Consider the following 27,897-nt stretch of genomic DNA (forward strand, 5'->3'; position numbering starts at 1 on the left):
AGAGTAGCTTCTTTGCCTTAATTTATCATTGGTCTCAAAGAGTTTGCCGTTCATGTGACAACAAAAGTTCTCCAAAAAATGTTTGCAGTGCACCATAACACATATCTCATGACAACTTCACTGTTGTGCCCTTCTTCACATTCGGGACACATGTATTTATACCAGTCTAGATTATGCTCTTAACGAATCATTTCGCTTTCGAGTCCACATATTTACAACACCTCAAATCAGTTTAGCAATGCAGATACAACACGTTCGTGCAACTATTTACAAAGAAACAGCCGCCTTATTCCGCTGAATTCCAGCTTTTCTCTTCATTGCCTTAGCAATGGCACCCAATATTCTGTCATTGATCTTGCGGAAACATGAACGCCTGATTTGTCGGTCCCTATTTCTAATTGCTCCCGCAATTGGGCACGCAACACTTATTAGGCATATCCTGGCATGAACGTAATCCACATCCCGCGGCAGTGAAGGCGTGCAGGATACACAACCGCAATCGCAGCACAAGCGCAGAGTATACATGCACGGTTCACGTCCAGAAAAAAAAGAAAAAAAGAAGAAAAAAATGCGCTCGGAAGCATGTCGCAGCATGCCAGTACTTTTTTGATCACGAAGCTATCCATGACGCCGCAGGGTTCCCGGAACTAATCGAATTGTTGTAGCCGTCGTCGCCCACTCGGTCTTCCGCGTCTCATTTTCTAACAGCTGTGCCGGTCGTAGGTTTGTAGCACGCTGCACGGAACTTCAACGTGGGTCTCTTTTGCGTGACGTAACTCAAGGGGAGAGGGTACAGCGAGAAGGCCTTAAGTTCTGTAGAGGGTGTTGCCCAATCGCGATGGTTTGCGGTGGGGGCGCTTACCAACGTTACTAGACTAGCTTCAGTTTTAAAACTCGGCGCCGTTGCGCGGAACCGCCACCCGCCCGCGCCTTCGTGGCGCTGCAGTCGCGCCCTGCTTCACTTCCTCACTAGCCGGCTACGCGGGCGGGCCGGACTAAGCGCGCGGTGCAGCGTATTGTGTGGTTCGTTGTTGAAGGCGAATTTCAGCAAGCATGTAATCCACGAAACTGTAGCTTTCGCCGAGTTTGTTGAGAATATAAGCAGACGATGCCGAGGTGCTGCGCACCTGGCTGCATAGGCGGCTATCGGAACGATGTCGACAGTTCGGCGCGCTGCTTTTTCTGTGCCGCCAGCAATGCGACACTTCGCTCGGCGTGGAACAGAGCGATTCTGTTGTTGTTGTTGTCCTGAGTGGCCGTGGCACATACCCACAGTGGGGGATTGGCCAAGAATCGGGCGGTTTAATTAGGTGCCTAAAATAATAATGATAACAAGGGAGTTAACAATTTGGGCGCGTGAGTTTAAAAGTAAACGTTTTGTGTTTGGAGAAAAAAAGAAATAATCAGATGAAAACCGGGTATAAGATAACAATAATAATAATAATAATTAATAAAAGATAAGAAATAAAAGAAAGCTATGGTTGGGAGGGAGAACGATCAATCTAACATGGAAATCGATTAGTTTCAATGAGATAATTTTGGATCGCCAAGCAAACATTTCTGTTGCTGAACCCAACAATGGAGGCTCCAAAAGATAGGATCACAGGCACTGATAAAGTCAGACCAATAGAGCGAAGCGGGATTTCGAGTAGTCGTTTTCTTATAATAGAAAAACGTCTGCAAGACAACAAGAAATGGTCGATTGTCTCCGCTTCGCCACAGAATGAGCATAGTGGTGAGGGGACCAGACCAGACCTGTGGAGGTAGAAGTTCAATGCAGGTATACGGCAGCGCAGCTTCGTGATGGACACTTAAATTTTCCGTGTTCGGCAAGAATCTCTGTTCCAAGGGTGCAGGAGATGTCCGCACTCCACAGAGTTAGTAATTTCGGAGCCTGATACTGACTGTATAATGATACTCCTGCGAAATCTAGCTGCAGTTACATAAGCAGTCAAAGGGCAGCAAGGAAGAATTGGGCCACTTATCGATGCCTTGGCTAGAGAGTCTGCAATTTCATTAATGATTAGTCCTTTATGGCCGGGCACCCAAATCAAACGCACGCTTCTCAAGTAACCAGGTACCAATGATTGAAATGTCCTCATCACGCGAGAATCACTAGAAGCAGCAAGGGATGAGCACAATGATAAAGAATCAGTAACTATCACGGCTGACGTAATTGATGGTCCTAATTTGCGTAATGCTAGCACCACGGCCATGAATTCGGCTATTCCTTGTGCCGACCGGCTCACGCGCTCGTGCCACTGCTCCTACGTTCATCGTCGTCTTCCACAGCTGGCTGCGTTGCCGTTCATCATTCCAGCGTAGAATTTCACTTCTGTCATCGTAATGGGGAGGCCGCGTTTACGGTGGGAGGGGCCATTGCTTAAGGCAGTATGAGCCACTCATTGTCTTACGTAACGGATAGATTTAATTTCTGAAGAAACTTAATTTTGAATAATCGCAAATCGGGCGAAAGCAGCTAATCACGCCTCCGAGCAAACGCGAGACATCGAACGCAAGCGGCAACGGCGGACTACGGGCATACCGTCAGTGACGTCGTTCTCTCCGTCGCAGCCGATTGTGTGTGTTACCGCATAATTCAGAAATACTTTAATGAATCCTCTAGATTAACCCAGTGATAAACACGGGCCGCACGTTTCAGCTTCGCTGGTTAACCATCTTCACGGAGTGGAAGAGCAGATGATATTTTTTTTGTGTGTGTGTGGCTTCTGTGTTCAAAGACTGACCTCATCTTTCTTTTTGTTGCGCTTCTTTGGCGTGGCGAGAAGCCTCGGTGGGGGTGAAGATCATCCTAATCACACACTTTGGCCAAATGTTCAGGCTTCTGAGCCTAAACTGCGGGAAACGTTAAGACGGCAGGAAAAAACACAGCTTCCGCGCTTCGCTCTATGCGTTTCTTTCTTTCGTGCAGTTTACCCTTATTACAGTATGAACCAACTGGCCCGATAAATCTTATTGCTGTAGGTGGATACCGCTTTCTCATGGTATCACAAATTCGGACAAGGGAGAACGCCAGCGAGCGTGAAACACGCGCAAACTGCCCGTCCGCACGGGCTGAAGGCTGCGGCGAGGCGTCTGCAGTGGAGCCCGATGGAACGGCGCTGCCATCTGGCGGCTGTCACAGAAGTGGCGACACCGGCTGTAAGCGCGCGGGCGGAGAGTTTTACAACTGAAGCTAGTCTAGTAACGTTGGCGTTTACGTCGTGGCAGAGCTAAAACCCCTTAAACTTCGTAAAGTAGTGCCACGCTTTGAAGAATACCGCCTCCTCCTCCAGCGCTCTGGCCGAAGCCGATGCCGCGTCGCTATTGGCCTAATGGCATCACGTGGTCCCTTGCGCCTGCTTCGTTTGTTTACAGTCGCACTTCAGTGCCATCTTTGCTCGAGAAGCGGCGCTTGTTGGCGGCATTCCTTCCGTTCCTATTCTGTGTTGTTTTGATCTTGCGAACGCCTTGAAGGATGTTTTGTGGCAAGTGCGACGTCGCTTCACGTAATTTTCTGTTACCATGACCTGCTGCGCGTTCGGATGGCAATATAGTTTTAGCAAAGGCAAGAATATGTTCGCGATACCGTCCGGTAAGCGCAACGGGTTAAGAAGAAAGACATGGCTTCACGAAATCGGGAGCGAGAACTTCCGACCAACTTCCTCCGCGCGACTATTTTATGTAAGTTGAGGCTCTCTCAGTATATTGTATGTGCCAGGCTTGCGTATTGTGCTGCGGGCAATACCGTAGTAGATATTGCACAGTTCACTGTGCATGTTGTCATTTGTACGCACGCTTTAACATGATTTTTATGCAACGTCTGCTTTGCTTATATGCGCGCTACGTTGTCGTGTTAGTCATATTTGGTGCGCTTAGTCGTTTTGAACGCCAACCGGCGTGAGTTCGCGGGGACGCGAGGTTGCGTGCGATAACGTGATTACGAAATTTTTAAGATTCAGCGCAGTCCTCTTGATCAAATTTCAGTCTCGATCATGAAAGCGCCTCAGGAGAGCAACTCTCTGCCTTTTGTGGTTACTTACCAGCCTTCTTTAGATATACTAGCTTTGTTTGCCACATTTGTTCGTGTTCCTCGTTGGCGGTCGCCCGGTGGATTTGCGATACAGAGGGACCGATGAAAAGCGTGCGTGCTCTCCCGAAACCGTGTTACGCGGTGCGTTCGTCGTCAAACGACCGCATCATAGGTAATTGAGACGTATGTGCTAATTCGCGTGAGCTTTAAAGTGTGCGAAGCTTAAGATGCGGCGGTGGAGCACTCGCAAAGAAAACGTGCGGTCGCCCGCCCGTTCGCTGGCTGGATTATTCGTCGTTCGTGCTTAGTCGTTTGCTCGTTCGTTCGCGAGCTCGTTTAGTCGTTTGCTCGCTCGTTTAATTCGCGCGTTCATATAGTCGATCGCTTGCTCGTCTATGCCACTATTAGTTTCTACAGTCACTATGCCTAATTGAGACGCGCTTGCTGTATGACACTTAGGCTGGTGCGTTTATTTACGCATTGAGACAAGAAATGGCGCACACGGACTTGTGATTGCAAAGGCAAATCTGTAATGCATCTATGCTGAATATAAACTGTTAACTTGCAACTCGAATGCCGTTTCATATCATTTTAACCTATGGATAAAACATCATTTCACTTGTCGCAATGTCGGCGGCGTCATGGCGGGGGGATTTTTCGCGCGATCATGACTTCACTAATAAACTCATGTCTCGCAAATGTTACTTAGAAGGGAGTGCAACCGTCCTCAATGCATACACCTCAGTGCAACTCGGTTCGCGACACGTACGTCACTTAGTAAACGGACGAACCAACGCACGATGAATGTTGTTCGTGATAAGTCATTAACCTGAAAAAATTACTGAAGACCACAGTGGTCTTGTTTGAGATTTAGCCAAGCATTGTTATCGCGCTCCCGCTTCGCGCACGAATGCTAAAAACTCATTTTATTTTCTTGTGTACGCACAGTCCCGACTCGATGATCGGCACGCGGTATTTCTGTCGGCGTTGAGACACGAGAAACATAATAGCACCAGCGGCCACCTCTGAGGCTTTGCGCGCGCTTAGATTGGCAAGCACGCACGTTGGCGGCACTGTAGCTTGTAATACACTTTCTAACCTCCAGAGCAGTGATCTCCGTCAGCCTTTGTACGTCATAGCTGATACGCGCCGCGAATTCACATGGTAAGGGCGGCACGGATTCTTTAGGCTGAGGGCTTGCTGGAAGCCAAGAGGTTGTCATTCGATGGTAAACGTGTTATTTACAACCATTCGCAGCAAGATCTTGCGGCACGCCCTTGACAAATGCTGCGTACCTAATTGTAGGGCACGCGATACATTCGCAGTCGTCAACGCACAGCGTTAACACCCCTTAGGTACTTTTTTAAGAAATAGTTATAAGAAATAAGCATCCGACTAGAAATTCTATGCTGTAAACGAAGTTACGCAGAGCTGGAAATCCAACGTGAACGCCTAAAGAGCACTGCCTTGCTATGCGTGCCTTCACTCTGCGAAAGGTCGTCTGCTGCGCTCGAGCATCGTAGGCGGCGCCATGGTCGAGGAGGGACCGTGAAAGAGAGGAGAAACGAGGAGGAGTGAAGGCGGAGGAGGAGAGTGGCACTACTTTACGAAGTTTCAGGGGCTTTAGGCAGGGCCGCACGAGATACTTACCGGCACTTTCGAATATCTGTGGCAATGCAGCGACAAACCTAGGCCTCATGTTTAGCGCAGGTAAATTGGGAGTCTTTACGTGGCCTCAATTCAACAGCGTCATACCCATAGTCAAGCAGTATGAATAGCTCGGCGTTTCCATTCGGCGGGCCCGTGTTAACTTGGTAGGTCAAACGACATCAACCACAAATCAATGGGGTAAATGTAAAAAAAATGCGTTATAGTAGCCAGTGATTGAGTGAATCAGAATGTGTTAATTCTCGGATGGTAGCTCTGCGAAATGCACAAGTGGCGGTCACTTGCAGGGAGCGCTTTGTTCTATTTTCTGTATTGTGAGCGACAGAATAACTAAGCCAAGAGGGTAACTAACACAGAGCACTCTCCACACCTATTCGTTTCCTTTATTAACGCTTTCACCGCAAAGTTCGTTTCTGCATGGGCAGGTATGCAGTCCTCCGGAAGGTTTAGCTATGAAGCAGCAACATGTGCATCATTACTTAATTTGCGCCATATGAGAAGCCGTGTCATCAGCGATTTATATTGTACAGTAAAAGATGCAGCAACAGCTAGGTTTTACAAAGAAAAAAAGGCGAATAAGGGTAAGGGAGGTGGCAACGTTGTAAATTGTGAGAAGTGGCAACGACATCGCGTTATAGATATCTTAAGTATTCAAAAAGTGCGTCAGCGTTCCATATCGTGACTTGCAAATAGAAAATTAAAGCTACGATCAGGTGGCACCCGTCTTGTCTCAATTTCATTCATTAAGATCTTCACACTGAATTTAGAGCACAACGAAGCCTTGCAACGAATATATCATAGGTATTTACTTTTAAATGCTCAGAGAGAGAGAGAGAGAGAGCCGTCACGTCAGTCCAGACACAAAATAATACAGTACGTATGTAGTACATGGCTGCCGACGACATCGCTTTCGATGTTGCGCACAAAACTGTATGTGTACACGCCATATGAAGGTGTGTCGTTCGATGTCACGTGAACGCCGTATCGCAGTCCATCGGAAGTACCCGACTCTCACCCAAAGAATTTGCACTTCATCATGGTGTTCATCTGGGACTCGAGCGGGCAATGAAATGCCCGGGCGAAGGCCTCCGAACTGCGCACCGCCTTGTTGCAGTCCACTGTGTGCGGACCCACGGCATCGGGTCGCGTGCAAGTCATGTAGCATAGCGTCATGAAGAACACCTGGTCTCCCGAAAAGCCCCCCACGATTCCCTGAAGAGCTTCGTCTCCCCTGTCGCTGACTGCGCGGCGGTATGCCGCGTTGGCAACCTCGAGAGCGGGGATCTCGGGAAAGATGCTGGCCCTCGCGCCGGTTATGCTGTGGGTGTTGTCTCCGCCACTGGCGGCTTGCCCGTCAAGCCCTGGTAGGCAGCTGTCTCTCTCCTCGAAGGCCTTCGCGGAAGAGCTGCAGGTGGTTGAAGACATTGAAACGATACAACATGGCAGAAAAAAATAATAATACTTTGGCGTTAACGGCGTATGTTGCAGTGGTTATAGGGCGTTCTGCAGCTAAGGAGGAGGTCACGCGTATGGTTATCGGGCACGGCTGCGGCATTTTGCTGTAGACGAAATGCAAAAACGCTCTCGCACATTTATACCGGGTGTGTTTTTCTCAAGTTTATGCAGAATTATATTGTTAAAATTCACCTCGGGTAGAAAGCATAATTGTAGTCATTGAGGTGGATTACTCAAAGAAGTTGACATTGCTTGCACGAGAAATCGCATTGCACGATCGACTAATCCAAAAAATTTCACTGATCGGGTTTCTCGTAAATACTTAGGTTTTACAACACTTGCCGAAATTTACGAACTGTAGCGGGTGCTCAAAACTCGTATCACCCTGAAAATTCAGACCAAGATTTGTACGTCTTGCCATTTAATCTGTAGCCGGTTCAGACCATCGTGGTCTGAATTTTCAGGGTGATACGAGTTTTGAGTACTTAAATCCCGAAGTTGGCGATAAAATACATTGGCGTCGCAGTTACGTTTGTGCTTCAGTGTATAAAACGTCGTTTTAATAAACATAGAAGCCGAACAATAAATTTTATCTTAAGTGTGGCGACGCATATTACGGCGCCATCGTCAATATTTGCTTAAAGTGTGGGTATGACTTGCAAACCCACCGACTACAATTTGAGAATTTAGCTACTTTTCACTAACTCCTAATTTGCAAAGTGTGTATTAGATTAAATGTTCTAAAAGTTACCTATTCATCTTCTGTCGATTAAACTATTAGGCACTTCGATTTCTCGTGCGAGAAAAGTGGCCTCTTGGAGTAATCCAGCTCAAGGACTACAATTTCGCTATCTCTCACGGGTGAATAAATAAAAAATCTGTATGGTGCAAAAAACAAAAACAAGCAAGGACGCCACATATACAAGGCGCTTTCTTCTTGTAATTGCAGCCAATTTTAACATGTTGCCTGTGGAAGACAGCACAATTCTAATCATTACTACCTGCCATAATTGCTTACCAACTTTTGCGTTACGTGGCTAAGCATAAGGATGAAATCCCAGCCTAGGCTGCCACATATTGATGGGACGAAATGCAAAAATACCCGTGTTCCCACCGTTGGCGCACGTTAAAAAAGCACAGGTGGTCAATATTATTTCAGAGTCCCACACAATGCGTGCCTTATATTCAGATGCTGGTTTCGGCATTTAAAACCTCCGAAAACATGACTAGTATATAATAACCTTTGACCTAAATCACAATATGAGGCGGTCCATTACTCCTACGGGAAATCAACACGATTACTTGAAGAATTACCGTAATTACGCTAATTACCGTTCTGATTAATTTCTTGACGGTACATATTGAAATCTACGAATTGTACGTAGTGAGTGTATGAAGGGTGTGCCACGTAATTTGAGCCACGAATTTAAAGATGAAAGGCGCGTCGGAATTGAATGTAACCGAAAGCATACTATTCACCCTAGGCCATAGGTACTCAGACAATATTTTTCTTTTCCCCATAAGGCACTAATTGATAATGTTTAATTAGCCAAGTTATTAATTATTGATCGAGGACTCTAAGTATGATACGCAGATTCGAAGAGCACCTTCAGAAACCGCCGATCGAGTTGTGTCCTTTTCGATACGTCTCACGTAGTCCTTTTTTCCGGGTTGCAAAGAAAGCCCGCGAAATATAATAAAATGCACGTGACGGAGCGTTTGCTCAGTGGTATTGTGCTGCTCTCGAGACTGCGATCGGTGAACGAGGTCAGCTGCATCGTGACTGACGACGAGGAAGCGGCAGGGCGTTCCTTTATCTCATCGGCAGCGCTCGGCCAGCAGCACGCATTTTCGCCGTCATCCGACGGGAGCCGACCTTGTTCGCGGAACGCACATTTGACAGCAGCACGATACCACTGCGCAAGTGCTCCGTCACGTAGCTTTTTCCCTATTTCGCGGGCTTCCTTTGCAACCCGGAAGAAAAGACTACGGGAGACGTATCGTAAAGAAAACAACTCGATCGGTAGTTTCTGAACGTGCTCTCCAAATCTATCTATCATACTTGGGGTTTTCCGCCAATAACTAAACAGTTGGCTAATAAAACAAATTTGCTAGTGAGTTCTAGGGCAAGCAACAAAATTGCCTGAATTACTATAGGCTATTTCGAATAGTATGCGTTCGCTTCAATTCGCTTCCAACGTGCCTTTCAGTTTTAAATTGTTGGCTCAAGTTATGTGGGACACGATGTATATGCAAGGCATGCTGACATAAAAGGAATTCTGAGGGTGGCACAGGTTCCGACATATGCACCGTCAAACTTGCGGCAAGAATTCCCTGTTGCTGCTCCCTAATTTTTAAAGCATTGCTGTTTTTGAAGCACAGAAGTAACTGGAACGCCAATGCATCTAGTTGGAAACCTTGAAAATTAATGTGCAGAAACTGGCTTAGTACTGAGAATTCGTTAAAGTGCACATGCCTTGCGATATCGCCGGCTACAATATGTTGTGATTATTATAAATAAAAGGTAATTATCGTAGCTATGTTAATTGTACAATCAGATGTATTGATTTCTCTTAGAAGTAATTAACGCCTTTTTGAGTATTTCAGATTATGGGTTACATTTGTGCTGTTTGCCTATCTGAAATTTAAAAACACGGACTTCTTTTCAAATGAAACCCTGTATATTTACGCGCCCATTAAAGACACCCAGGAGCTCAAAGTCGATTCGAAGCGCTCCTGAACGGCGTCTTTTATAGTCCTAGTGCTGCCATGGGGTATTTTAACCAAATTAATGACTCAACGCATCAATCCCTAAACATGCAAGGTGTTCTTTAGGCCTAACACGAATAAAGAAAAGGAATACCAGAATACCTATTTCCGCATCAATAACGGGAAGCTTACCCGGAGAAAAAGAAGTGGCCGAATGTGCCGTTCGGGTGCCACCGCAGTCCCTGTCTGTCTACGGACGCGACCAGATTGAGTGCCATGGAAAAGCCCAGAGCCCCGTAGAACATGGCCTCGGTCCTGCCAGGGTAGTACAGGGGCGGAGCAATGGCGCCCACGGCCACTTTGACGTCGCCGCTGGAGGGGTCATAGAGCACGTACGGCAGTGCGTAGTTGACCGCGAAGCTGAAGACGTCGATGTCAGCGTGCGGGTCATGCATCTTAGCAGCGCCGCGGCTCGTCTTCGCCCAGTACTCGGCAAACGAAAGTTCAGTGCTGGGAAAATCGCTGTACATGCGCTCGAGCACGTCGTTTTCGAGGAAGCGCTCGGGGGGCCACAGCTTTAGTCGCGTCGAACGCAGCTTCTCGACCGCAAGCTTCCGGCTCTCAACGTCCAGCCATTGCGTTGCGTTGGCCGCCTCCGCAGCCGCCGACACCAAGCTATCGAAGCCGGCTTTGACGGCGGCGCGCTGTGCTGGCGTGAAGCGCGACACGGAGCTGAGCGCAATCACCAGGAGCCGATAGGCGGCCTCGACGAATCGCTCGCAGAAGTACGGCCGATATGTGGTGATGCCCTGGTCATACCGATTCTCAAGCAGCTGGATATCCGCTGCCGCAGCAAACAGCTGCACGCATGACCAGGCGATCAGGGACAGCAGCTCGGTTCTTCTGTTCGATGACATCACGGTCGCCATAGTCCGGAAGAACTCTACGTCGCCTATGAAAACCTGGTCGTTGGGCTTCACCTCAGGCTCAAGCTCGGTCTGCCTGAAGGCACGTAGCCACAGCTCGTAGGCCAGCGGCGGAGTGAGAAGTCCGATTCGAGCGATTCGCACCAGAGCTGGTTCGATTACCTGAAGACGCCTAGTGTTCAGCAGTTTACTGAAGACGTCACCTTCCATAACCATAGCCCTGTTGATAAACTTCGTGTCGACCCCATACTTAGTGAAGTTTCGGTTAAGGATGTAGAAAAACGTGGCCCAGTATTTCGCGTATCCGTCGGTGCTTTTGACTGTGAGATGCTGCTTATACAAAATTGGTATGAGGGAACTGGGCTTTAATATGAACCGCCAATTCGGTGAGGACAAGCGCGTAGCGCGCACTTGGAAGAATAACGGGACCTGCCACTTGAATGCTAGCGTCATCAGTACGTCGAGGGCGCTGGTGTCACTTGGCGTGGGTTTCTCTGGCCAGGACAGTCTACATTCGTTCAGGAACTTCCAGAAGATGTCCAAGTTCGAGCCGTACTGTGATCGGTTGCCCATACAGGACTCGTACATGGCCAATGGTTTGCGGCCCGCACTAATTGTTTTCGTCCCTTCACTGAATACGCTGTTGAAATGTGGAAACCACGATTTCCTTACGTCATCCATGGCCGAGATAGAGTACTCTAGGTAGCCTTTCCAAGGCGTCCAAGCGGAGCAGACGTAGGCGCTAAAGTTGTGGCATGAATCGAGGTGGCGGTTTTGTCCGTTAGAGAGGCGCGACGAGTGGACGAGGCAGTCCTCAGTCTTGCAGAACGATGGCGATGGTGGTGATTTGGCGCCTCGTGCGGACAGAAACACAACGACGATTGCCACGGCCGTCGCGATCAGCATGAGTACGATCATATGGGTGACGTGCTGCACCTTGATTGACACACATGTTGCAGTTAGGACAACCTGAGAGCTGCGTGGAACCTGCAAGAAAATATAAAAATAAAGAAGCATTTAGGCACATTTCGGCTAAAAACTTTATTCAAAATGCAGAGTGATCTGCCTACAATGGCGACGTCCACCATCTTCTCGGTGACGTAGTTGCGAATTGCCTTTATGTTGTGCGGATCGGCGATCGTCGCGGTGTGGCTATTCAGAACTCTAAAATGTATTGTTCACCTTCATCGTCCAGCGAATCGGGCAAAGGGGACTTCGCTGCGCTCCCACCAATCAACGAAGCTACGGCCGCTGTTCTTGCAGCCTAAGATATTCGTCCAGACTGCCTTGGGTGGCGTGGTGCTCTGCAACCAAAGCTTTCGTAGAGTCGGTTTCCACGGTGACGTGCGCTGTTAAGATCTAGCTAATTACTCGGAAGAAGTTTGCCTACGCTCCCGAATTTCTGACTAATGCCTGTGTGACAACTATAGCCGGAAAGCTTTCATTTGCCCAGGGCGGCGGGGGGGTAGGAGCCGGGGCCCGACCAGCTTTTCGGACCCTCCGCTCTACGTTGTGCAAATATATATATATATATATATATATATATATATATATATATATATATATATATATATATATATATATATAACCTTTAATCACGTACGCAATTGAAGAACGTGTGACCTCGCAGAATTAGTAACTCAAGTTCCAGCGTTACTGAGTCATTACGAGACCTAATTGAAAGAGGCAGTTTAATTTCACAGCCTAAGTCTCCCGGATGAGGCAATCGACAAGTGAATGCACTTAAAGGGATACGGACACAAAAGTTGGCGGGTGATTTTATGCGTGAGAAGAAAAGTTTATCTCTTGAAAATGACGATTACAACAAGCTGCTTCGAAAAAAAGAACGAGAAACATCTTTCTTTTGCAATTTTCTGTTGCGCCTTGCATCCAAGCGGCCGCCGGCAGAAGCTTAAATTTGACGTCATCAAACCCTCGCGCGCGCGCGCGCGCGGCCAAGGCCAGCCAAAGCCGTCGCAGTCTTTCCGGAGTGTCGGTCGCTTGCCGCGTTTGTTTACCGCTATCGGCGATCTTCGCACGTGGTCCATCTGAAACGTTATCCCCGTCGGCGCTCCACGCAGGTAGTGCGTTACACGTGTGTTCCCACGGTTGTCGATTGGTATCGACGCATTCGTCGCGGTGGAAGGAAATGCCCAGACACTGCTGCGCCCAAGGCTGTTATAACAGCGTCGTCGGTCGTGACTCGCCGTCACACACGTTTCCCAGAGACGAGAAGGTGCGTAAACTTTGGATACGTGCCTGTCAGCCATCACGCCCAGCCTGGAAACCTCTAAAAAATGACTTCATTTGCGCGGACCACTTCGTCGACGATGATTATGCGACAAGCCCGGCTGTGCTGAAAAGCCTCGGCATGCCGCTCAAAGGGCAACGCTTAAAGCCTGACGCTGTGCCCTCGGTCTTCTCACGAAAACGCAAGGCAGGAAGGATCAGCGGCGCGTTTGAAAAGAGGAGACGAAAAGAGGTTGGTACCGTTTTCGTTGATTTGCCGCCTTCCTGTGTAGTTGCTCACGACGACGGCATAAATAACTATGCGTGCATGACTGAATACACAATTTCGTCACCTGTACATTCTACCTACGTGTTTGGTGCCCCGTTTTCATGTGCACTCTCGTATTCCTATATTGCAGATCATTGATCAAATATCGCAAGAACAACCTACCACAGAAAAAGCCTGCCACACAGAAGCAGTTCACATCCAAGGACCACAGTGTGATGCTCGCGAAATGCATACACCTCCAATTGATCATGTTCCGTTTGAAGAAGTCACCCAAGCAGGTACATTTCATAATTCACGAATAACAAACGTATTTCATATTTGTCAATGGATTTTCTTTGCGTGGGTGTAGAGGGAAGAAAACAAAAATGCATGTAAAAATCTTCAGGTCATGTTGATAAAATTTTATGCTTTGGTATGTGTTCATTAAATAGTTTTGTCAACTGTTTCCATCTCTTTCAGCTTCCTGTGAACGCAGTGCAGAGGCATGTACAAATAGCAGGCAGAACAGTGAGTGTGAGGCACATCAGGAGAAATGCTCTGCAGCACTTCTCCAGCAATTTGCAGCAGAACCTCACGCCGCCAATGAAAGACAAATTACAGCAAAACCACTTCAGGCTGATGCAGCTGTTCAGACATCATTGATCTGTAGAGACTGGGGTAGGTGTATCAGGGGAACCAATGTGCATCCTTATGTGACTGCTCTTTTGTAACTAGCCTCGCTATGCATAGCATATATACGTAACAGCTACCAGCTAGCATAAAATCATTGCACTGTCATTACTAATCAACGCACCTAAAGTTCTTTTGGCACATTGAGCCAGGTGGTGCAGGTATGTCGTTTTCCACCGCACTAGGAACAACCTGGACACAGATGAGTGCACCTCCGTGTCTGTTTTTTCTGTATCCGTGTTGTTCCTGGCGTTTTGTTGAAAATAGCATATCGGAGCAGTTCTACTGTTGCTGCTAAATTATATTTTCGCTTATGCTATTTTTTTTCTAGCAACACAGGTTAACATTCACGGAGACAAATGTAGTATTTCAACTAGCTCCTTTATGCCACCACGGTCTTCGACACCATTGCCAGAATGGACGGATGCATCTGAAGACGAAATGGATGAAAATGAAAACCGAAATCAATATGATCCTTCCTATGTACTCTCTGATGTCAGTTTGGATAAGTATGTATTAGACCAACATATAATATTGTGCAGTGCTCAAACAGATCTTTTTCTTTTTTCAGAGACAGTACTGTTAACACAGCGGTGCCTCCTTATGAAGAGAGGAAGTTCATTGTTTTCGAGTCTAGCCTGGATGAACTGCTCTCGGTCTGCCCTCTGTGTTCACATCCATGCAGAGCCATTGACAAAACTGTGAAAGGCATATTATTGCAGGTGACACGCATGTGCATAAACCATCATTTCTCTACATGGGCAACACAGCCAATAATTAATTGGAAGGCAGCTGGTAGCTTGCTTCTTTCTGCGGCAGTATTTTTTTCAGGCTGCAAAGCTTCAAAGTTTTTTAGGGCACTAAGGAGTGTGGGTGTTGCCTGCAGCAGTGACAAAACACACTTCAGAGTCCAAAATGCATTCGTCATTCCTGCAGTCAGCAAGGTGCGTAGGCTCATCAAATTGGTTAGGTCATGTAACCAACCTTACAGTGTATGCATATAGATTCATGAGCCGTACACGTTCACTACTTCAAGGTCTGGACACACCACCAAAATGTGCTTTTTGATGAAGCCATTGGCCGTCCACTCCAGGTTGCTGGGGATGGTAGGGCAGATTCCCCTGGACATTCTGCCAAGTATGGCACATACTCTATTCTGGATATAGAGCAGAACAAGGTGTTGCACATCGAAACTCTCCAGGTAGTTATTATTGTTGCACGAGAGAGTGCTATAGGAAAATCTGCAAGCTTGCTTAGGAGGTAATGGGTAGGCTAGTTGGTTGTACACAACCTTTGAGAAACAACAGCGCTGTCAATAAGACAGCACTGTTGTTTCCCAAGAAACCTGCAAGCATTCGTGACCACACGCACATGTGCTTGGTTTAATGATGCTTATGTTGCAGTCAAATGAAACCAAGGGAAGCAACCATATGGAGCTTGAAGGACTCAAGAGGACACTGCAAATATGCGAGGCTAATGGCCTCGAGATTTCAACTCTTGTGACTGACCGTCATTCTCAGATAAAAGCATTTACATCAAAGGAGACCTGCATAGAGCACAGCTTTGATTGCTGGCACGTTGCCAAGAGTAGGTTCTGTATTAATAAATTTTTTAGAAGCACAAGTACCAGTAAGATATCTGGGCTCTCAAATTTTTATTCATGATGCATCTGGTTATCTCTATTTTTGTACAGTGCTCAAGAAGAAGCTGACAGCAGCAGCGAAGCTCAAGAAGTTTCAGGAGCTGACTCTATGGATTCCTGCTGTCATCAACCACCTGTATTGGTGCGCCCTTTCAAGCCGTTCGCAACCTGAGCTAATTCTTGCCAAGTGGTGCTCCCTTGTCCGTCATGTCGTTGACATTCATGTACATGATGAGAGCCTTTATGCGAGGTGCGAGCATGAACCATTGCCTAAGAAGAAGTGGTTGGAAGAAGGTATGTGGCTTTGAAATTTTGTTTTTTCAGTATTTTTGCATTATTTCCAATGAATTCTTTTAGGATCACCAGCGCACCAAAAACTGAAAGCCATCGTCCTAAACAAGGCTTTGCTCAGAGACATTCCTCGACTATCCACGAGTGCACAAACATTTGCTGTTGAATGCTTTCACAGCAGCATCACTCAGTTCGCACCGAAAAATACCCATTTTGGGTATTCAGCATGGTAGCAAGGTAAAACATACTTTGTGCCTAAGCTGTTTAGGTGGACTGTTGTGATGTAAACGGATATGGTCCTGTTTTCTTTCAGAACACGCCTTGCCGCACTTCACTATAATGAAAATAGTGCAAGGCAGCAAGCAACCACTGACAATGGGACAAAGAGGTGGCTGGTCAAATACCCGAAGGCAAAAAAGGCTGCCGTTGTCGCACCAGTGAAAGAATCTTGCGCATACGGTACTTGGTATGTGTGTTTTTGCACACACATTGCCATTTACTATGCTTTGTTCCAGGCTATGTGAAAGAATTGCTGAAGTGTGCTGTGGACCTGTGCCAGAATGTGAGCTCCTACAGGGAGGCATCGGCACGTACAAGTGTGAACGTGCCCCCTCCACTTTCAAGCAACTTTGAACGGGCTGACAAAGAAGCTCTCGTGGCAGCACATACAAGGCGCTTTAATATTTTACCAACGTAAGGCTACTTTCCTTTCATGTTGCATCTGGAACTGAAGCTTCTTGTGTAACCACTTATTTCCCTGTCTCGTGTTACTGACTGCAGTAGTTCACTGAACAAGACACGTCATTCTGAGAAGAAAACTCTGGGTGTTTATTCAGGAGAAACTGCAATCATGCGACCAGGTAGCCAGTGTAATGCCCTCCTGGCGTAGGGAACTCTTTCCTGATTCTGTGGACAGCACAGCTTGGCAAAACGACCCGGTTACCTTGACCAAGTCGCCTGTACACCCACCAAACAAACTGTCGGTAGGCAGTGTATCGGTATTGCCTGCAAAAAAAGAAACACACACACAACAATATAGATTAAAAAAATCACTTCGTGTTTTTCTATTGCATGCCATGCACTGTTCGTTTGAATTCATCTAACAAATAAAACGAGCCCTCGATTCATTCCCTCTGTCTCGTTCATGCTATGCAGCAATAGCACGAAATATATGCAGCGGTAACAGGGCTTCAGGATTTTTTTTTCTCGCCTGATTACTGATTTCTTATTGTACTTACTCATTCAAGGTGCGTTGTCCAAGGTAGTATGGGCAGTAATGCTTCAACTTGAGGTATTCCAGGTCGAGTATGTGCCTATTCAGGCAATACAATTGAAAAAGCGGGTGCTTCGTGATGCATTCGTAGGTTTCAGCGGCGTTTGCCACCTTTTGCTGCTCTGTACAACAGACCCTTTCTTTTTCCGTAGGCATGTCGCCGCAGCGGTGACCGCAGGAGCACCTGTTGAAAGAAGGAAAATTACCCTATCAATTGCTGTGCAAGAACAAATATTCTCGGGTTGTGACAGAAATTGTTCATCCTGTGGATGCATGTTATTGTCACAAAACAAAATAGTAATGTTATGTACACTTTCGCTGTGTCTAATATGGAATGAAAGCATATGAGCGCCGTTTTAGTTTATAAAATATACAAAAAAATTACCGACGATTACGTTACTTCCTAATGCAAAATTTGAGCGCAGCAAATGCGAGCCTTTGTTTGCGTTTGGCCTCGGCCTCGGCCGCGCGAACGGTAGAGTCTTCTCTGCGACGGCGATGAGCTTCTGCTTCAGCCTCGCTTACTGCTGGTTGCTCTCGACGGCGGCGATGAGCCTCCGCTTCGGCGGTGCGAACGGCAGGGTCTTCTCGGCGGCGGCGATGAGCTTCTGCTTCAGCCTCGCTTACTGCTGGTTGCTCTCGACGGCGGCGATGAGCCTCCGCTTCGGCGGCGCGAACTGCAGGGTCTTCTCGGCGGCGGCGATGAGCTTCTGCTTCAGCCTCGCTTACTGCTGGTTGCTCTCGACGGCGGCGATGAGCCTCCGCTTCGGCGGCGCGAACGGCAGGGTCTTCTCGGCGGCGGCGTTTAGCCTCTGCTTCGGCGACGCGTACTCCTGGATCATCTCGACGGCGGTTACGGTAAGCTTCTGCTTCGGCGGCACGCACCTCTGGATTCTGACGGCGACGGCGCTGGGCCTCTGCTCTGGCAGCTCGTTTAGCAGCAGCAGCAGCAGCAGCAGCAGCAGCAGCAGCAGCAGCAGCAGACGGAGGACTTCCATCGGTCGTCTCGCTCATGGCTCAGAAAGAACTGGCAGATAATTTCGCAGTGGCGAACGGCAGCGGCAATTTCGGCTCGGGCGGTGCACATATACAGATCCGCCGCCACCGATCTGGCTCTCTGATTGCTACCGCACAGGGCGAACGGCAGCGGCAATTTCGGCTCGGGCGGTGCACATATACAGATCCGCCGCCACCGATCTGGCTCTCTGATTGCCACCGCACACGGGTTGCATTGGAGGAGGAGCGAAGAAAGGAATTAAGTTCGAGCCGGCGCTTTGACAACCGGAGACTCGCAGGAAGAGGGGGGAGGGGGGCGGCGTGTACACCCAGCGGCAAACGATGGGGGCAGAAGCGCGCGCAGCAAGCGGACAACACGATAAAGGGAGGAGGGAAGAGATAGCAGCGACTGACTGATGCCGCTGACGCCGATAGTGAGTCAACCCCAGCTGCGGAGTTGGTTTCAGGGACAACGCCGCCGATGCCGACACAAACAATATGATACCCTCGCTTCCGCAGCGCTAAGAACCAGGTCTAGCCGTGGGAAGGTGGTCACGTATTCGTCGACGTGCCGGGGCCTACGTGAAATAACCGGCGCGTCGGCAACTGAAGAGCACCCTATCCGCCACACAAGAACAGGGGGGGGGGGACCCTTTCCTCCTCTTTCTGCATGGCGGCGACGGTGTTCTATGCAGTCACGTTATCTTGACTCTCTAGCTGTCTCTAGCGGCATCAGCGGCATCCAGCGGTATCATTCGGTCGCTGCTAGCGCTGGGGGGATGAAAGGGGGGTGGAGCTGGTTACGAGGCCGACGACAACGCCGACGACGACGCGAAACCCAGGAACGGACGCCAAAGAGCTGCGCTCTAAAAAGCGAGTGAATGAACGCCAGACAATAGCATGCGTGTTTAGTAATTTAAAATGCACAGCACATTTATCTACATTGCTTTTTCACCCGTTCCTTTTCAACTTGAAGCAAAAAATGACGGGTTTTCATAGGTCTCTGCATGATCAAGCCTCGGATTTCATGACTTGATTGTTCGCGCAGCATTTCCCTAGTAAATGTTACAGCCAAAGGTTTTTCTTTCTCTATGGCCACAGAAGCGGTGTAGCTAAGTGATCTGGTTGACGGGTCCCTAGCGCAGCCGCTCATCTCAACGAGTTCGACCAGTAAATGGCTTCTAATGGCGTGAATGTGACAGTAGCCGTAAACACAGGGCTATGAAACAGCTGGAAAATTCCACACATGCTGTGTCTCGTCACGCAAAAACGAACTGCGTAGCGGTCGAAAGCCCACCGCGTAGGTAAGCACAAAGCGACGAGCTACGATGCTCTACGATTCAGCGATAATAGCTGCCACTCTGCCTCGCGTAGGACACGAAACTAGGCGCTTTACATCCTACGTAACATTACTTTCCAAACTGCAGCCGCTGCACGTTAATTTACTAGAAAAAAGGCTTACCATGTTGCTGGCCCGGGCTGCCTGACCGGCACGTCTACGGCGACCTGCTCCTCTTCGTCGCTTGACGCGGAAGGCTCGTAAGCGATTATATGTTTTGCCAAGCTGGAACGGTCCTCGTCTTCAGAGATACACTCATCGCTGGTAGAGGCGCCTGAACTCGTATCCATGCTCGCGATGACGCCGGCGGCGCGCCTTGAATGACCGCGGCAGGCCGGCTGGCTATCCGACGCGGGTTTCGTGACGTCACGCCTTCCGACTCGCGTGGGCCGGGCGGCGTTGCGCGCGCTCACAAAAACGCCAAAAATAAATCCATCCGCTGAAAAATGAGCTAAGTGGCCATTTGTTCACGCTCTACTCGCACACTAAGGACTCATTTTCAGCATTTTCGTAAAATTTTCAGATTTTCTGTCGGTATCCCTTTAATGAGGAATATATATGTGTTTTGTGCATACAAGGTCGACAAATACACATCATTGGTAAAAGCCATGTAAAGTCTTCTAAAAGTGTTAATACACATCGATGGAATCAATAAATATTTTACTGACGGAAGGTTATATGAGCAGATAAACCGCAACATTTCTAAAACTTACACAACATACAATAATTTCTGAACACAACTCATAACTACAATTACTAGCACAAATCAATGCGACTCCGCAAAGCGAAGGTTAATTACAGCATGCCTTTCGCAATTGGCTTAATTTATTTCCCGGTGGAGGAATAAAGGATTATTTGATAATAGATTATCAGGCACACGAATAAACAAGCATATTAGCACATCACTGAGTAAATGCTGAAACAGCGAGATCCGAAAAGTGCGGAAGGACACGAATGCAAGTAGGAATAGCGTGGACTACGTTATTGAGCAGCTGATAAACTTTATTGAGCAGCTGATAAAGCATATATGATGAATAAAATTCATAAGGGAAATGTACAGCATAAGATATATACCTTTAAATAGCGCAACGAAGCGTTTTTTTCATACGCAGAAGGCCTCACCTTGCTTTCGCTGTTATGTACCCCATTTATATTCCTGTGCATTTACTTTTTGCGTTTTTATAAGCGACCATGGTTTGCTTGAAGCTTGCCTCTATTGCCTGAAGCTCTACTCACTGCGTCCTTGCCTTGTATTAGCGCCTGATAACTTTTGCCAACTGAATACCTCATGAACGCCTTGCTGTAGAAGAAGCGCTCCGCAAAACGGGAGCTCTGGTACAGAACGGGTCAGATCTATGCGATAGCTCCCAACTTGTTTCTTTTATCATGGCTTAACGCCACGCAACTTTCATGAAGACGCATCGCTCCATTAAAACGAGAGCGAACGATTGTCCAAATTAATCGGTTATGCCCAATCAGTCTGTGAGAGCGCGCGTCTTCTAGTGTTTAGTGACCGCGCTTGACTGTCCCTGCTTCTGAGGAGGGCTACATACGCGGGCCGCGCGCTTTATTTTCTTCGCCGCGTTGAAGCTTGTAATCCGAGATGGGTGGCACTTCCGCGTGTGCTCTCTCCCCGCGCGCCTCGTGTTATGCTTCCGTTGGTGTTGATATACGGTGGGAAATACGCTTCCTTCTCAACGTCAGTGGGTAATGGTCAAGTGCCGACCAGCGACATGCCCACAGTTGGCTCTGAGGTTGGCGCTCAGGCGTGTTTTTAGCCGGTGGATACTGCGTCGTCCGCAGCCGCCGTTGAAGCGAGCTGGACGCGTGTTTTATATTTCTCGTTTTATCTGTCGACGTCCCTACACCTTATAAAGTACAAAAGCCATTTGAATGAGCGACTGTGGGTGCCGGAATAAGCACGTAATAGTGAGCTGAAAAGGATGGCGGCTTGATGGGCATTATCTTCCCACGCACTGAATGTTTGCCTTTGTTGGAGGTCACGTGATCAAACCAGCGTTTGGGAAGGAGAGGCGTAGCTGCGAACGACTGTGCGCAGCTAACCCTTACGCAGCCCGCGTGTCGTGTCTAATTGTCGGTAATCATTGGCGGGTGCAGTGGTTCAGGCCACGCTGGGATGGCTGCCAGCTTCATGCGCGCTCTCTTCCTTGCCGGGCTGTCTTACTGCGCCCCTAGTGTTGCAGATTGCGTAGTCCAAGAGAAAGTGGTAATTGGAGATATCGTTGATAGAGGCTGTGTTGTAGTGGACATAAAGGTAGACAGATGATGATGATCAATCTAATCTGCGGAGTCGCAAGGTGAATCGCGCCGCTGCACGAAGCTTTCGCCCCCGCTGGCGGCCTTCTTCATAATGCCGGCGTTGTGACAGTGCACGTGGTCATCCAGTGCGATATTTACAGGTTTTCTTGGACCGTGCATTAGGCTAGGCTTGTTATTTTATTAATTCAATGAATGTTACCTACAAAATATATGGCCGATAGAATTAACATATAGACAGGCTCGTGCAAGGACTGCAGTATTCTGTCGCGATTTTGACGAGCCTTACATGTGACCAGCCATATGATCTAATTTTTCTAACTACATGCATGAAATTCGCCATGCACTTACGTGATCGCCTTCTCCCGCCATCTAGTAGCGACGCCCGTAAGTGCAATGTGTGCGAAAATACGATCTTGAGCGTGAGCGGAACCAGCGCACCGAACGCGATTGCTGCTCGGTTGGATTAAACAAGCATATATATATATATATATATATATATATATATATATATATATATATATATATATATATATATATATATATAATAAATTGAAGGTCCAGTTGGTGCTGGGGCTCTTACATGGGTGCGGCCCTTACACGAATTTACACGGTAATAATTTTCCTTCCGGTAATTGTTTTATACTTCGCTATCACTAATACTACGTCGCCTTCGCGGCGCAACTGCAGTCTCTCTGTTTTTTTTTTCCTGCGAGTCCGGGTATAAGCGCTGCTGCGCAGTGGATCCGGTTTGGCCTCATTTCGGTTTCGGATGGAATTATATATGTATTTATGACCTTTTCATGAAAGTGGCGTCGTTTCCATCTTTCATAAATGTTAATTATTTGAAGTATATTTATTTAACGAGTGATTAGCATTGTCTATGGAAGGAAAAGCAATACTGAGGCACGTATCATTCAAGTGCATTTCATACGGCATTGATAAAATGCTCTGGTGAAGGGGTCAGTGAAATCTGCAGGTTTCTTTCAGGATGAGAAAAAGAGTACAAAATAATTTGACGCGAGGTAAGCAAACGGCAACATATTAGTTGTCTATGCATAGACAATCCATGCCATTAGAAATAATTGTTAGGTGGCTACAGCTTTTCTTGAAATAATATAACAATTTTTTTCCTTTGTATGTATTTAAAGATATGGTGTTTGTGCATGGTGCTCACACTCTCCATTAAGAAAAAACTACATGAAGATATAAAGCACGGATGAGGTAGCCGCCGCTGGTGCTTCTAATGCGCTTGTCATCTTATTGGTAGGATTCACAGAAACGAAGCGAATATATGGTTTAAAGCCTGTGAACGTCCGCACCGACAATGATGCAGTAGGTTTTTAAACGGAATAAAACATTAAGTGAAAACTCAAAAGGCAACTCAAAAGAAACGTCAAATTATGTGGGTAACAGAACCCCTGTCATGACACTTCATGGGGGCGTGGGGCAGGTGTCGGCATCGCCGGGGAAGGGGGGGGGGTGAGGGCTCTGCGCCCCTGTCCTCGGGGAAACTTCGGAGAGGGCTCGGGCTCTGGAGCCCCACCCCCTCCCCGCAGTCGCGCCAATAATAACATTGCATTGCATTCCAAGCCCCCAGATATTTTGCGTCGGCAACAAAACGCGTCTCGCGTGAAAAATCGAAGCTCCAGCAGTATAGTGCTGTTGTTCGGAGCTTATAAAACTTCATGTACAAAGCGCCATGCATGAACTCTGGATGCTCTGACCCGAAACTGTTTGAGTGAGGTCGTACATGCATAATGCCGCGAAAATGCAGGGCAAGTGTGATCAGCAAGTTGAGCGTCGAGAGTTTACTTGTTCCGCGCGCTGTTATTTCTCATGTGTCAGTGCTTCGGGAGAAATGACTTTGCGCGGGTTCTCTCCCACTCGCGTTCCGTTACACTGCCTTTGTGCTGCAGGCGTTCGCAAGTATTGCAGATTTAGCTGCTTACAGCCACTCTGGCTTCAAGCACAGCGCAATAACATGAGCAAGCATAGAAACACGCGGTTAGCAAAACTGTGCAGAGCAGCGGCTCGGTACCAGAGGTGAAAAAGGAAGAGACGAGCACTAATAAAATGCCAAATTGAAATACGGAAAAGGAACACACATGCGATTCACCAGCGTGCTGAGTGGTGAAAATGCGACGGCTTGAGAATAGACCGCGCGATCCTTGTCTGTCTACGCCGTCGGTGAGCAGCTGGGAAGATAGTTTAGGCCATGTGCACCGAACGTGATACCCGCTCTTCCTTTTTTGTCTCTAGCGTGACCAAACATGATTTGATGGACTATGCTGAGCTGCCCAGATTCTTTCAGTGAATAAATGGCTTCAATAAATGACACCCCTGCGCACTTGTGTTAATCACTGTTAGTCAATGCGATTTCCTTCTGTTTTTTGATACGAGTAAAAATTAAAATTTCGCTAAAGGCGCGCTCTCTTCCCAGAAGTTACCTTGATTTTACTATTGTCTGGAAAATATTTAAAGCAAAATGTGCCGCACTAACCCGTGAGGAGTTTTTCAGTTTTTTAGCAATTTTTTTCGAACAGCCAAAATCGTCCAAACACTTTAATAGCACTACCTGCGTTGTATGTAGAACAGCACTGTTTGGCATAAAAATTAGAAAAATGGTTGCACGGAAGGGTGCGTTGCCTTTCAGCGTTAATTTTAAACGAAGCTGATGGGGATAAAAGAAAAGGCACAGATATAAAAAAACTGTTCCACTGGGGGGGGGGGGGGGGTGATGTAGGTGAAGAGGGGTTCTGAGGGTCTTTTATACATGGCGCTTCAAACAAATGGGCACGCTGGAACAAAATGGAAAATGCCGTGAGCGTAGGCCACTGATCAGCATGCGGATTATATTTCATGCGATGATTTTATCCTGGTAATTGCCCTCCTCCCGTCAGTACTAACAAATAGAAAGCAAGACTGGCTTGTTGCATGCGTTACCAAAACCCTCTTGCTTCGCACACAACAGCGAACCACAGGAAGAGGACAGCACAGAACAAGGGTGAAAGAAGTAGCTATGCGTGAAATTGGGCTGTCGAGCGAGCTGTTTCATTTTGCCGCGTCTTAGACAAGATGTCGCCTAGCGCGTTGCTGCAAAGATGGCAGATTATACTTAACATTTCGAATGCCCTTAAATAAGTTTGCAATAACGAAAGAGGAACAATGTAACTGTTTGGATTAGCATGCCCGTTCTGGTGGACATTTACCCGCTCTCCAAGAAATTGTTCATGCGAGTCATTCTTGCAACAATGCAACAGCGAGCTTCTAGAATGCAAGGAAACGACCTTTCAAACTAGCTACATTTTTAAATCTTTTTCTACTGCTCATAAAAACCATCGAAATATTCTTTATAAATTTTGTTGCTTTGATGTCGAATTTACTTCGCTACTTGTGGGATCATCGGAGGACACCGTGTGTGCATTGTTGCCACCATCTACGCGCAGAGAGAAAATATTCATTTAAAGTGGCTGTATGAGACGCAGACTGCTTCGATATTGAATATCGGTACTGACGCCACAACGTGAGCACATGCACTGTTGTAAGGGGGTCAAGCTAAAGAGACGGAGCGACGAGGCCTAAGATCCTCGTCAGCGGGGTACCACGCGAATGCGCGCAAGAGACCTGCTACTTGCAACCACTGTTTACGTCGTCAGGTGTAGTAATTGTACCTTAACAATTACTCAACGGCGACGTCGGCGAAGGGCCTATTTTTGTAACAACAAGAATCGTGTATATATATATATATATATATATATATATATATATATATATATATATATATATATATATATATTTACACGCTGAAAGGACCCAACTACGTTCAGCCTGCCAAGAGTACTGAAAGCAGGCAGACACATAAGGCTATGCGATATTGTTCACTCTTCCATGGTACCAATAATGCCACCACTATGCTATAAGAAGCCCTGGAAGTTATTCTGATCTGCAGCCAGCAGATTCCCTGTCCTAACAAGATGACTATTGATGCAATGCCACGTAATTCCATCAACGTTCATAGCACCTGTTGCGACGAAGAATACAGCGACACCGCCATATTGGTAGGCTGTGACTGCTTGTTAGGAGTGGAACATCATAAACAAGGTGGACAGAACTGACTCCGCGCAGAAGGCTGGCTAGACAAGAATTAGCTAAGTACCTTACCTTCACCCCAACCACCACAGCAATCGACACGAACGATCAGACAAGCTGGACTGCTTCAATGTAATCGCAATGAGCTCGTCTAGAGGAAGATTAGTGTCGACTGTTGTCAAGTTGGGACTGTTGTCAAGGGAGAAACGGAAAGCAGGTACTATTACCAGATCAGCAAGACCACGACTCAGCGTGAACTTCTAAAATAACATTGCCACCGACCAACTGATGGAAACGACTGGATGGACGAATTCGGTCTGCGAACGTTGGTCACCGAGGACAAAACGGAAGTGTTCGAAAAAAGTGACGATCAACCGCACGCGAAACCACTGGGCATTGAGAGATGTTGGAAGCAGCACAACTGAAAGCGTTGGCGCGGACATACCGAGGCTACCATTACAGAGACCGTATTTACTGCTCAAACAAATACCACGATCCCCAAAGAGCGTTCTCCGCTGAAGGCGAGTCCTGGGCCGGGGGCACTACCTAGCCATTCGAAAGGCACTTAATTGAAGGAATACCACAAAGGCCATTACATCATGATTCAGCAAGGCAACACTTCATTAAATGTCATTCTTCATTCCTGCTTCCTCCCTGCGTCCGTGTCTGTTCTCGGGGCGCACCACGCGTTTTTTGTTCGCCTGTCGGTGACTATGCTGACCGCATCGTCAATACGAGAAAAATGTTTCGCTTATTCACACGCATTTGAACCGGTAAGGCCTACGCAAAACTGCTCTCGTCTCTTTATCACTACACTATTGTCTTCGGAAATGTTGGACACAAAACTGTGAGGAACGGCACGAAGGGGGGTAGGAGAGTGAAAAAGTGACAAGGAGTATGAAACTCACGCGATCCGAATCATAGTACGAGGTCCTCCGAGCTTCTGACTTGATTCGCTGGCGTTCGAGGTATTCTTTGTTGATGGTGTTAAGTTCTTGAAGGACACAGGACAACGAAGCGTGCTGGTGAGATAAACTCGCTTTGCGACTTGACTGGCTCACTTTGCGTCCATCTTGTGGCTCCGGCTGTCCTTCCGAGAGCTTCGGAGAGCCCTTGGCCCTCTCCTTGATCGAGGTCGCGGACAGCATCTGGAGTGTATTCGCACCGCTGACGGCGCACAACGGAGACTGAGCTGGCAGGGCGGTTTCACATTCTGGTTGGGGCGCCTGTTGGTCCTTCTGCTCTGGGAGCCGGTTGCTCTCTCCAGGCTTCTCCGTCGTAGGAGCAGTGGGAGTAACAACGTGAGGTTCTACCGGACCAAAGTCGGCGGAAGCGAGTTGCTGCTGAGGCTCGCTGGCTTCTGAGGACTTGCGCTGGAAATCGGCGGTGAAAGACAGCCTCCTTTTGAGAGGGCTCTTGTTGCGTGGGGGAATTACTTCGTCCAGTTGAAGGGCGGTGGTCGTGGCTACCGGCAAGTTCGATTCCAGCGCGGCAATCGCGGAGCCTTTCGGATCTTTTTCTAGACTGGTATGGCTGGGATGCCTGCGTGTTGCTTCGGGCTTGCTCGAGGACGACGAGCTGCGAGACGACACACTTCCACTGGAACTGACGCTATGTTTGCGAGAGCGACGTCGCTTCTTGCTGCTCTTCTGGTCAGCAGCATCATTGTTTGGAATCATATCGCTTGTTCTTTCGCGGCGAACTCCAGAGACGTTTCAATCCAGTAAAACCGAGGAAATTGGGGTGCGAGCCCTAGAACCCTCGTCTTCTTCTAGTGCTACCTCGTGGCGAGAGCAAATGGCGCGAGACCTCGCTGGCCATTTCTCACTGATTTCAGCGCTATATAATTTCGGAGCCCCTTTAAAACCAGACTGTTAACAAAGGAAGTTTTATTTTCATTAACACAATGATTAATTTCCTTTAATACGACCTCTATCGCAGATGCAAAACTTTCCCAATGTATTGTTCCATTAGTCGAAGCGAATTTAGAACTCCTAAAGTTTCATGGT

The 27,897-nt window shown here is 47.7% G+C and overlaps 1 protein-coding gene and 1 pseudogene across 1 annotated transcript; one reads left to right on the forward strand and one right to left on the reverse strand.

Annotated features, from left to right (window-relative positions):
• Positions 1-6,107: 6,107 nt before the first annotated feature.
• LOC135909037 (phosphate-regulating neutral endopeptidase PHEX-like) lies at positions 6,108-27,634 on the reverse strand. The gene is made up of 3 exons (XM_065440892.2): positions 26,797-27,634; positions 10,058-11,778; positions 6,108-7,106 (listed from the first exon to the last, which is right to left on the reverse strand). Exons 1-3 carry the CDS (start codon positions 27,565-27,567, stop codon positions 6,713-6,715), a joined length of 2,886 nt encoding a protein of 961 aa, XP_065296964.1. The 5' UTR covers positions 27,568-27,634; the 3' UTR covers positions 6,108-6,712.
• On the forward strand, positions 12,783-20,065 carry LOC135909034 (uncharacterized; annotated as a pseudogene).
• Positions 27,635-27,897: the final 263 nt, after the last annotated feature.

This window comes from Dermacentor albipictus, chromosome 2 (assembly GCF_038994185.2).
Source record: "Dermacentor albipictus isolate Rhodes 1998 colony chromosome 2, USDA_Dalb.pri_finalv2, whole genome shotgun sequence".
NCBI lineage: Eukaryota > Metazoa > Arthropoda > Arachnida > Ixodida > Ixodidae > Dermacentor > Dermacentor albipictus.